We start from the raw sequence: 12,003 nt of genomic DNA on the forward strand, positions 1-12,003 counted from the left end.
AATCAGTTAAAAACGGAAAATTTGCTAAATCTATGTGCTGGCAAGGATGTGGATCAACAGGCACTCTGGTACACACAGAGGCAACAGAAATTGGTTTCATCATTTTGGTGAACAGTTTGACATTATCTGATAAAGCTGCCAATGCACATATTTTATATGTTAGGAATTTCAGTCCTAAGTATACATTTTAAAGGAACTCCTGCACATATGTACCAGGAGACAAACAGAAGAATGCTCAAGGCGGCATTGTTGACAAGAGCCCCATGATGAAAACAATCCATTAAGAGCAAAATGACTCAGGTACAACCACATAATGGAATACTATATATAAGGGTATTTCATAAAGTTCGCACAAAATGGAATAAAGAAGGGTTACTTTACAGCAAAAAAATATTATTTGTATTTATTTGAAAGACAGAAAAATACTTAGGTACTCTGAGATGGGATAACCAGTGTTTTAACTGCTACATCAAATGCTCACCCAGTACAAAAAAATTTGAAACCATCAACTTTCTGAAGCTCCTGCGTTGCAATTAAAGGGAAGAAAAACAGCTACATGGATGAGTCTCATCAGTATAATGGGAAACAAAAGCAAACTAAAACTAAACAGTATTATACAGGGAGACAGACAGGAAGGGTAAAACCATAAAGAAGAGGAAATTGATGAGCAGCTTTACTTGGGTGGGTGTAAAGTTCTGATCAGGAGGACCATGAAAAAGCAGGCAGGGTTCTACAAATCTGCAATGTTCTATTTAGAGCTACATGGTGGCTATGTGGGTTTTTACTTTAAATTATTATTTAAGTTACTACATATACAATTAACATTTTCTATATATGTGATCTATCTCATCAACAACAATAAAAACATGAAACGGGGCCGGCGCCGCGGCTCACTAGGCTAATCCTCTGCCTAGCGGCGCCGGCACACCGGGTTCTAGTCCCGGTTGCGGCGCTGGATTCTGTCCCGGTTGCCCCTCTTCCAGGCCAGCTCTCTGCTGTGGCCAGGGAGTGCAGTGGAGGATGGCCCAGGTGCTTGGGCCCTGCACCCCATGGGAGACCAGGAAAAGCACCTGGCTCCTGGCTCCTGCCATCGGATCAGCGCAGCGCGCCGGCCGCGGTGGCCATTGGAGGGTGAACCAACGGCAAAGGAAGACCTTTCTCTCTCTCTCTCTCTCTCTCTCACTGTCCACTCTGCCTGTCAAAAAAAAAAAAAAAAAAAAAAAAAAAAACATGAAACGGAAGACAGTGCTGCTCACTGATCTTTCTAAATAACTGGGTGTCATCTACACAAATCCCTCAAATGACTCAAGTAGCTGAGCCTATTCTCAATTTGGAAAGACAGGATTGTTTAGTCAAAAAAACACCAGATAAAGGATCAGAGCACAGAATCTCTCTTAATCAAATTCTTAATTAAGTTCTCTTCAGAAGCTCTCTGAAGCACATTAAATCTCTGAACTCTAATTGCTTATCCATTAAATGCAAATACTAACAATTGCTCTAACCTCTTGGGATATCTGTGACTATTGAGTCATCCTATATTAATTGCAAACTAACAGAAAAACAATTAAACATAGCAGCTTAGTTTCATAATCCACAATTCAAAGGTTTTTTGTTACACTAAAGCTGCAATGTTCCAAGAGATAAAAATAAAATCCATGAAAAAAAGGGTCAATATCTAATAATCTGGCCGACGCTGCGGCTCACTAGGCTAATCTTCCACCTAGCAGTGCCGGCACACCGGGTTCTAGTCCCAGTCGGGGCGCCGGATTCTGTCCCGGTTGCCCCTCTTCCAGGCCAGCTCTCTGCTGTGGCCAGGGAGTACAGTGGAGGATGGCCCAAGTGCTTGGGTCCTGCACCCCATGGGAGACCAGGATAAGTACCTGGCTCCTGCCTTTGGATAGGTGCGGTGCGCTGGCCACAGTGCGCCAACCGTGGCGGCCATTGGAGGGTGAACCAACGGCAAAGGAAGACCTTTCTCTCTGTCTCTCTCTCTCACTATCCACTCTGCCTGTCAAAAAAAAAAAAAAAATCTAATAATCTTCACTTTCACTTGCATTATTTAGAAAATGGGATGTTATCAGTAACAGGCAAACAAACAGGGTTGTATTTTGAGAAAAAATAAATAAATTTATCCTAAGAAATGGTACAAAAGATGTCACTGAGAGTTCCCTTTATGCTTAAGAAAGGAAACTTCAGAGTGTCTGTCTTTTGCTCTCTGGGAAAAGGAAGAATATATTTTCCCAAGTTACCAACTGTGAATTATGATATACATATTTTGGTTTTTGTCCTTAGTTCTCGGCTCATGACTTACTCCTCAAGACAGGCGACAGAAACTACAGTTTCTCTGGGGCAAGTGTTGTAGCACAACAGGGTAAACCACCACTTTGGAACCTGCATCCCACACTAGAGTGCCAGTTCGATTCCTGGTTCCTGCTCTTCCTGCTACTGGGACTAGGAAGGCAGCAGACGATTACACTAGTTCCTGGGTTCCTGCCACCCACATGGGAAACCCAGATGGAGTTCTTGACTCCTGCTGCTGCAGAGATTGGGGAGTGAACAGCTGATGGAAGATATAGCTCACTCTGTTACTCTGCCTTTCAAGTAAATAAGTAAGTGAATAAATAAATATTTAAAAAAAAAAAAAAAAACGAAGAAAGAAAGAAAATAAAGAATTTTTCTCCCCCAAGGTGTTTCTTAGAAACCTAATCATCATGGCCAGCTTTGTGGGAGGCAGATTAAACTGTCACCTGCAAAGCTGGCATCCCATATGAGATCACTGGTTCGAGTCCCAGCTGCTCCACTTTCAATCCAGTTTCCTGCTAATGTGTTTGGGGAAGCAGCAGAAGATGGCACAAGTGCTTGGGCTCCTGCCACCCAAGTGGGAGTCCTGAATGGAGTTCCAGGCTCCTGGCTTCAGCCTGACCCAGCTTCAACTGCTGTAACCATTTGGAGAGTGAACCACCTGATGGAAGTTCTCTCTTTAACTTTGCCTTTCAAATAAACAAAATAAATCTAAAAAAAGAAGAAAGAAAAGAAACGGAAAGAAAACTAATCTTCCCTGTCTTTAGCTGGCCATAAAGGAATTCAGTGAGCATCCCTTGTCTAATAGTAGGTCATAAGACCCTCCTCATTCCAGAGGGGTCCTGCCCCTTCCCAGTGAGGAAGGATGGCTAAAGATCTGGACAGACAGGCCTTGCTGGGTTTCTCCATCCAGTCTACTGGCATTCATGCTTAGGCAAAGAAGTCTCCATAAAAACCCAAAAGGGCAAGGTGTGGAGAGTTTCTGGAAGGTGGAATATGTGAAGGTTCCCAGAGGGAACCCAGAAAGGGTTTAGAAACTCTGAGCCCTTTCCCACATGCTTTGCTCTGTGCATCTCTGCATCTGCATCCTTTGCCACATCCTTTATAGTAAACCAGTAAGTCTAAGTGTTTCCTTGAGTCATGTGAACTGCTTGAGCAAGTTAACCAAACATGAAAAGGAGGTTATGGGAATCCTGCTTTATAGCTGGCAGGTCAGCACAGGTCAAACAACCTGCTACCTAAGGTGGAAAGCCAGAGTCTTGGGTACTGAGCCCTCAAAATATCAGATCTGACGCCATCTCCAAGTATACTTGTATGGTGTCAGAACTGAACTGAGGGACACCTGGCTGGTGTCTGCTGCAGAACTGACTGCTTACTGGTTGGCTGGAAGAATACCTGCACCTTAAACAAGGTCATGGAAGTTGTGTGTTCACTGTGGTGTGAGAGCAGAGGAAACAGTTTGTTCATCGTACATGCCCAGCCAGGACCTTCTCCATAATAAATCATAGTGAGCATCTGAACTGTTCTCCCTGAACTGACTGAAGAAGACAGGAATAAAATAAATAATTTAATTGAGATTCTCAATTAGCTTCACTGTTGCTACAGAAAAATTAACAACAAACAGAGGCAATTCTCACTTACTAAAACAAACTTTGGGGACAGAAATCTTGTTTATTTTGCTACTTATAAAATAATTTCTGCCACAAATATCAACAACACTTGTAGAAGCTTTTCATGTTCAACCATACAGAAGATGATAAAGGCAACATTAAATGTAATGCTAAACAGTTTATTTTATGTTCAAAGTTCTAAATACCTGAATGTTCTCCCTGCTCCACGTATGTGGTGTTTTATTGGCAAGTAATTTCAGGTCTTGAATAGCAAGTCTCTTCACTGCTTTCCTGGGGTCATTCTTCAAATACTGCAACAGAAGCTGAATCTGTAAGGGAAGTTAGTCACTCCATGAACGATACGGTCATTGAAATCAGCATTAGTGATGCAGCATAAGGACTCACCTCAGTCACAGCCCTGTCACCTATGAGCTATGCGCTCATGTTTGGGCTCCCCTTTCCTTGTGGGTAAATACCATCATTTAACTGGTAAGCTTCTAGCATAGGACTTGGCATTTAACAGACCCTCAATCCTTTCTTTTCTTTACTGCCAGCTTCACATCCTGTCATGTACCTCCTGACACCCCATTTTCTCAAGGGTAGCCAAGAATCAGTATTGGTGAATATAGAGAAGCACACAGAAACTAAACTGGTCTTTATCAAAAAAAGGGGATCTTCATGTTTTTAACACAGCAGTTCATTTCTTATCTTTATCATATACTAAATACGCAAGTTTACTGAAGAACAGGCAGTTTAAAGAAAACTGAAATTACCTGCTTTGGTGTATCAACCAAAGACGAAGCAGCAAGCAGAGTAAAAGTATGCAAAGAAACAATCACCATTTTGGTGGAGGGATAGGATGTAACCAGCTGCTGTAAAAGCTGACGAGCACTGGAAGCCAGGATCGCATCATGGTGCATGTGCTGCAGGATGGGGATCAGCTTCAGCTTCAAGTCTACTGGTGTAGCTAAACCTAGATGCAAAAAGAATTCAGAGATTTCCAATCATCATCCTTACTAGTTCCTATTTAAAGGGCTGGGGGCTGGGCTGGAGGTACAATGGTTAGACTGCTGCCTGGGAACACGCATCCCATATAGGAGTACTCTGCTTCCAATCCAGCTTCCAGTTAATGCACACTCTGGGAGGTGCCAGACGACACAGTTCAAGTATGGAGGTCCCTGACACCCACATGGAGACCTGGACTGAGTTCTAATCTCCCGGTTTGGCCTGGCCCAGTCCTGGCTATTGCAGGCATTTGGAGGAGTGAACCAGAAGATGGAAGATCTGTCTGTCTCTCTCCCTTTCAAATAATAAAAAAAAGGAAATAAATTAAAAATAAAAGGCCTGACTCAATTAGCAAAATGTACATTTAAAAAATCAAATAGTATACTAATAGTTATATTTGTAATATTAAAGATTATACTAGAACTAATCCATAAATTCAATAGTTTTTTCCCAAAGTATTTATCTTATCGTTAAGTTTTCATGATTCTAAAACTATCTGCTAATAACAGAAAATGCTTTTAAAAGGTATAGTAGAAAAGCAGCCGTATTTGCTGTCCATTTCTTCTTACAACATATTAACATGATTACACACAGATATACACACACATACTCTATCAGGATATGAATACACTGTGTGTAGAATAGCTCTGGACTTCTCTGAACTTTGCATAGCAAAGCTTTTCTTTGCTGTATATACAGCTGGAACTCCACGAGGACTAATCCTGGTGCATCTTTTCCTGACAACCCCAGAGCGAAACAAACAAGATGCTTCTCCAGAGCAGGAGTAGGGAACATACGTTAAGGCCAGTGAAATCACTGGAGCTGGCAACCACAGGTGGGACTCGAAATTCAATATATCTACACCACAACTTTCAAGTTGATCATTTTGTATGGTGTGCGAATGATGTTATATTCAAATGGCCCCTGGCAGAAAAAAAGGTTTTCTACCCTTCTACTAAAGCATGGCTTGGTGGCAGTAAGAAAAATTTCTCCACCATAATGTACTAAATCACACCAAAAGCTAATTTGTACTCTGCAGATGACCGGTTTTCCCATTGTGAAATCACTGTCAGTATGAACATAAGACAGCATCTCACCATCCAATGGTAACTTACATCAACAAACTCCTTTACTATTTGGTCTCACTTTGGGTTTGGCCAAAGCAAGAGAGCACTGGCAGGAGATGGGTAGGGGTGGTGATGGAGGTGGGTAGAGAAGAGGGGTCAGAGTAGTTCTTCCTTTGTTCCTCTCTGCAGTCCATGCTGCTATTTTTCTGATCCTTAAAGTGCATTTGATGGTGCTGCCGAGTCTATCTAGGACACTTCCCAAACCAGCTTCTGCTTTTCCATTCCTACTGGTTTCTGCCCTCTTTCTCTGGCTGTTATTCGTTAGTCTCCTCTGTAGTCTCTTCTTCTATAACTTCTGGTATTTCTCTGAGTTAGTAATAAATTCTCTTCTCACCTTTTGTTGTATTTTTTCTGCATGAACTGACGGTAGTCCCATGGTGTCCACTATCAGCCAGCCCAGAACTTCACATTTATATATCCTGTTACCTCTGACCACCTCCTCTAGGATATCTTACTAGGGCCTAAAGACATCTTCTGATCTCACCTTGAAATTGAGCCTGCAGAACCTTCCCTATCTCAAGAAATGACAATGCCAGCATTATAGCTCCTCAAACCGTGGAGTCTGTCTTAATTTCCTTCTTTCTCTCACATCACTTTTCCAAATTTATTAGCAAGTCTTTGCTTTATCTTCAAAATGCAAGCCAAATGCAATGCCAATTTCCACTACCACCTCTTTTTTTTTTTTTTTTTTTTTTTTTTTTTGACAGGCAGAGTGGACAGTGAGAGAGACAGAAAGAAAGGTCTTCCTTTGCTGTTGGTTCACCCTCCAATGGCCGCCGCAACTGGTGCGCTGCGGCCGGCGCACCACGCTGATCCGATGGCAGGAGCCAGGTACTTATCCTGGTCTCCCATGGGGTGCAGGGCCCAAGCACTTGGACCATCCTCCACTGCACTCCTGGCCACAGCAGAGAGCTGGCCTGGAAGAGGAGCAACCGGGACAGAATCTGGTGCCCCGACCGGGACTAGAACCCGGTGTGCCGGCGCCACAAGGCGGAGGATTAGCCTAGTGAGCCGCGGCGCCGGCCTTCCACTACCACCTCTTGACTGAACTACTGCAAGAGACCTTATGTACTCTCTTTACTTGGGCCTTTCTGCATGGCTGACTCCTGGCTCACCTCCCTCTCTTCTCCACTCTGAGTTTATTCTCAATCCAGCAGTCAGAGATTCTTCATCTATTTTTAAACACACCTTTACTAAAGATTTAGGGGGACTCGAAAGGCTTTGCTTGCAGAAATGAGGCAGCTTAAAATTAAACATCAGGATATTCTGTTCCTAAAACTCCTCTGCCATTCTATATCTTGACCTCCAATCTTCCCCCACGCATGTGCCAGTTTTCCTCTCCCTCTCTCTATCCCTAATTCCTGTTCCTAAGTTTCATTTTTGAAGATAAAGCTTAAGGAATAATAAAGCAATGAATCTTAAGCATACAGATTAATGAATTTCCATATACGTATATATCCATATAACCACCTCCCAGATACATAAGCACTCCAGCACCCTAGAAGGCCCACCTGTACAGCTTGCACCAACTCCCTTGCTGTCTGTCCTTTACTCCTCTGTTTGCGTTCAGGTAATGGAGAGCTCCAGGAGGAGAAGGGAGGGAGAAGAATGAGGTCAGAGTATTTATATTTACTCTCTGGTTCCCTCTCAGCAGAATCACTTCAAGCTCGCTGAAAGTCAGTTTTACAAAAAGGCCCTCTTGACATGACTCCAAGTTTCTGGTAACCACTCCTTCTCCTGGACCCTGGAAGGGTGACAAAAGCTATTGCTAGGCTCCAGCACTACATTATTCCCTGCAGTTTATTGGATGCTCTTTGAATTTACCCAGTGCAAGTGTGCCACTTGTTTCCTGCTGAGATCTTATCTAATATAGCACATATTCAATAAAACCTTGCTCAATCAATGAATGATGCTTCCCTTTAATGATATGAAGACAATGAACCCTTTGTTCAGGAAAGCCCTTTCCTGTTAGAGGACAAAAAGACAAAGAAATGAAGGTGAACAGGATAAAGCTCAATCACTGTACTTTGGTATTTGATTATTATTATTGTAAAGTGAACAAGACCTCTTTAAAAGACAAGGGCCAGCGCTGAAGTGTAGCAGGTTAAGCTACTGCCTGCAACGCTGACATCCCATATGAGCACCGATGTCTCTTCCAGTTCAGGTTGTTCCACTTCCAATCCAGCTCCCTGAGGATGCCCCTGGGAAGGCAGCAGAGGATGGCCCAAGTGCTTGGGCCCCTGCACCCACATGGGAGACCCAGATTAAGCTCCTGACTCCTGGCTTTCTCTGTTTCTTGAGGCCATGTGGGGAGTGAGCCAGTAGATGGAAGATCTCGCCCTCTCACTCTCTTTGTAACTCTGATTTTCAAATAAAATAAATTAACCTTTAGGAAAGAAAAACCTAAAAGACAATTCAAACGTATGTAAAATATAACTAACATAAGAAATTTCATACTCCAGAAAAGCACTGGACCACTGTGGTTAGAAGCATGGACCTCAAAGCCTCACTGTGCTACACCAGGTGTGTAACTATAGACAGGTCACTCGGCCTTATTGCAGCACCTTTTCCTTTTTAGTAAACCAAGAGCATTACCTATCCACGGCTGCACAATTCAGAGAAATGCCATTTATAAGAATACAAAGTGGTGCTCTTTAGAATCCTGTGGCCTGAGCTCCCTTTTACAAATGTTATGAAGATACATGAAGTAAATATTCAATAAACCTGAAGCAGGGTTTAGAAAGTGAAGTCAGAAAACTAAGGCTTTGTAGGCCACAAAAGGAATATGGAATTGATTCTAGTTGCCACTGGAAGACACTGGAGGGACATGAGTAGAAAGCAACCAGAGCTCCTAGTAACAATGCATTCCTGCAGATCAAAGCATTCTTCCCTGGCCTACGTGCACGGCTGGCTCCTCTCCCTACTTCACTTCTCACACAAGTATCACTTCATCGACGTATGTAAAAGGGAAGAGGTCCCTCCTCTCCCTCCGCCTACTCTTGGGACTCTACCCTTCTTACTCACTTTTCCTCCAGAGCATCTGGTATGTCCTCTTATCTGTCTACTGTCCCACCCTAGACCAGAACTTAGGTTGGTTGCATGAAGCCAAGGCTTTGTTTTGTTCCTTTCTATATCCTAAGCACCTAGAACACTTTTAGCACATAGAAGATGATGACCAGCATACAGTAAGTACTTAACAAATATTAGCAACTACTATTAATATAAACCCTATTAAGTCACTTCCCAATAGTAAATGAAGCATACATACCTTGAATCATTTCACTGATTTTGTTACAGATTCCTACAGCAAAATCCCTTTGGAAAGAGAGAACAGCAAAAAGTTTAAAATCAAAACACTAAATTTGTTAACTTTTCCAAGGAGTTACATCATAGGAGAAATGCAATACTATAAATCGTTAACTAATATTCAAAAGGTCAAGTGTGGAGGAAGGGGTAGTGGTAAGAAACACAATTCCAACAAAAACTTAACCATCAAATCGGTGTAAGCCAAGACTTGTCTCACATGATATTCAAGGAAAGACCCCCTGATTTGTGAGAGGTGTTTGAATTTGCATCCATTAGTGACACTGTCGGAAAGAATCAAGGTCAGTATCATAGAGTATGTTTTAGGACATACTTCATATTAAGAAACAGGTTCTGGGACCAGTGCTGTGGCGTAGCAGGTAAAGCTGCCACCTGCAGTGCTGGCATCCCATATGAGTGCCAGTTCAAGTCCCAGCTGATCCTCTTATGACCCAGCTCTCTGCTGTGGCCTGGGAGAACAGCAGAGGATGGACCAAGTCCTTGGGCCCTGCACCCACGTGGGAGACCCGGAAGAGGTTCCGGGCTCCTAGCTTCGGATTGGCCCAGCTCCGGCCACTTGGGGAGTGAACCTCTCTGTAACTCTGCCTTTTAGATAGATAGATAGATAGATAGATCGATCGATCGATCGATCGAGGGAGGAAGGGAGGGAGGGAGGGAGGGAGGGAAAGAAACAGGTTCCAACACACAAGCACTGATTACATAAGCAAATTAGGTCCTAACATTTTGAAGTTTAGAAAGAGCATGTACATAGTAGTAGAAATGCAGTAGAAAATACAGAGAAAATCTTACTAAAACCAAACTACTTAGTCATATTTTTCAATATCATGCATGTGTTTATTTTCTCAAGGTGCTGTTTTTCATTTTATCACAACAGAAATATTACTGTGTTGAAAAAAGTATTAATAACATGAATAACTGAGATAAAACATTATATAACATGTAAGGAAATAGAGATTAATGAAAATGGATTCATTTAGTCATAATAAAGCATACATGAGAAATGAAATACTTTCTTCTACAGCTCATAGATGTCCAGGTAAAGTATTTTCTGCTATTAAGATAATATGCATAGGGGCCGCCACTGTAACACAGCAGGCTAAGCCTCTGCCTGCAGCACCAGCATTCCATATGGGTGCCAGTTCATGTCTCAACTGCTCCTCTTCTGATCCAGCTCTCTGCTATGGCTTGGGAAAGCAGTAGCAGATGGTCCAAGTGCTTGGACCCTTGCACTCGCATGGGAGGCCCAGAAGAAGCTCCTGGCTCCTGGTTTCAGATCAACCCAGCTCTAGCCGTTGTGGCCATTTGGAGAGTGAACAAGAAGATGGAAGACCTTTTTCTCTGTCTCTCCCTTTCTCTGTAACTGTACCTCTCAAATAAAAAAAAATCTTAAAAAAAAAAAAGATACTATGTGTAGGCACTGGTATTGTGGCATAGTGGGTTAAGTCACTGCCTGCAGCATCAGCATACCATATGGGCAGTAGCTGAGTCCTGGCTGCTCCATTTCTGATCCAGCTCCCTGCTAATGTGCTTGGGAAAGCAGCAGAAATTGACCCACGTGTACCCACGTGGGAGTCCCAGATGAAGTCCTGGCTCTAGCCTGGTCTGGCCCTAGCTGTTGCAGCCATTTGGGAAGTAAACCAGCAGATGGAAGATGCTTCTGTCTCTCTCTCTGTAACTCTGCCTTTCAAAGCAATAAAATAAATCTTAAAAAACATATCATGTGTTATTTTCAAATTCCTTCTTTTACAAGCAAACTGAAGTTTTGCAGAGGCTACAGGATATAGAATGACATCATCTCTCAAGAGCTAGTGCTTTCTAGTGTTTTCCAAAATTTTCTAAGGTAGTATGTTTGGTGTGTCAACATGAAATCCAAGATTAATTCAGTCTGTTCTCAGTGTTACTGCACTCTTTACAATAATGTCTGTAATCTCACCATCAGCCAATACTCGTACATTATTTTGAAATCCTGACGTTTGTGCTTACACACAAACTTATCAAGTATACTTTGTCTTGGTTGGTGGCAAAATTTTGAAAGATTTCTCTAAAATTGCTTCTAAAAACAAAGTTCACCTGCACAATATTCTTCTTATACTTAATGGTGAAATTCTGACATGAAAGACAGAGGAGAGGCCGGCGCCACAGCTCAATAGGCTAATCCTCCGCCTGTGGCGCCGGCACACCGGGTTCTAGTCCCAGTCGGGGAGCTGGATTCTATCCCGGTTGCTCCTCTTCCAGGCCAGCTCTCTGCTGTGGCCAGGGAGTGCAGTGGAGGATGGCCCAGGTCCTTGGGCCCTGCACCCCATGGGAGACCAGGAGAAGCACCTGGCTCCTGCCATTGGATCAGCGCGGTGCGCTGGCCGCAGCACGCCAGCCGCGGCGGCCATTGGAGGGTGAACCAATGGCAAAGGAGGACCTTTCTCTCTGTCTCTCTCTCTCTCTCTCTCTCTCTCTGTCTCTCTCTCTCACTGTCCACTCTGCCTGTTGAAAAAAAAAAAAGACAGATAAGAAAATCGTTTTCTCAACTCACAACTGTATTATGTAGGTCCAGAGACAATGAAAAAGACGAATCATATCAGACAGTTCTCTGATTTATAGAACAGAAGAATGTATTCTAAAGAAAATGGCAAACCTGTAAA

At 42.9% G+C, this 12,003-nt stretch overlaps 1 protein-coding gene across 2 annotated transcripts in view; it reads right to left on the reverse strand.

Moving 5' to 3' along the window:
* INTS7 (integrator complex subunit 7) overlaps positions 1-12,003 on the reverse strand; it is an 86,909-nt gene that overhangs the window by 49,504 nt on the left and 25,402 nt on the right. For both annotated transcript variants that reach the window (XM_002717529.5, XM_017347801.3), the window contains exons 5-7: positions 9,312-9,358; positions 4,685-4,884; positions 4,118-4,240 (exon numbers count right to left, since the gene is read on the reverse strand). In XM_002717529.5, the coding sequence (XP_002717575.1) occupies positions 4,118-4,240; positions 4,685-4,884; positions 9,312-9,358 (370 nt within the window). The remainder of the gene's footprint in view (positions 1-4,117; positions 4,241-4,684; positions 4,885-9,311; positions 9,359-12,003) is intronic.

This window comes from Oryctolagus cuniculus, chromosome 13 (genome assembly GCF_964237555.1).
Source record: "Oryctolagus cuniculus chromosome 13, mOryCun1.1, whole genome shotgun sequence".
In the NCBI taxonomy this organism is placed as follows: Eukaryota; Metazoa; Chordata; class Mammalia; order Lagomorpha; family Leporidae; genus Oryctolagus; species Oryctolagus cuniculus.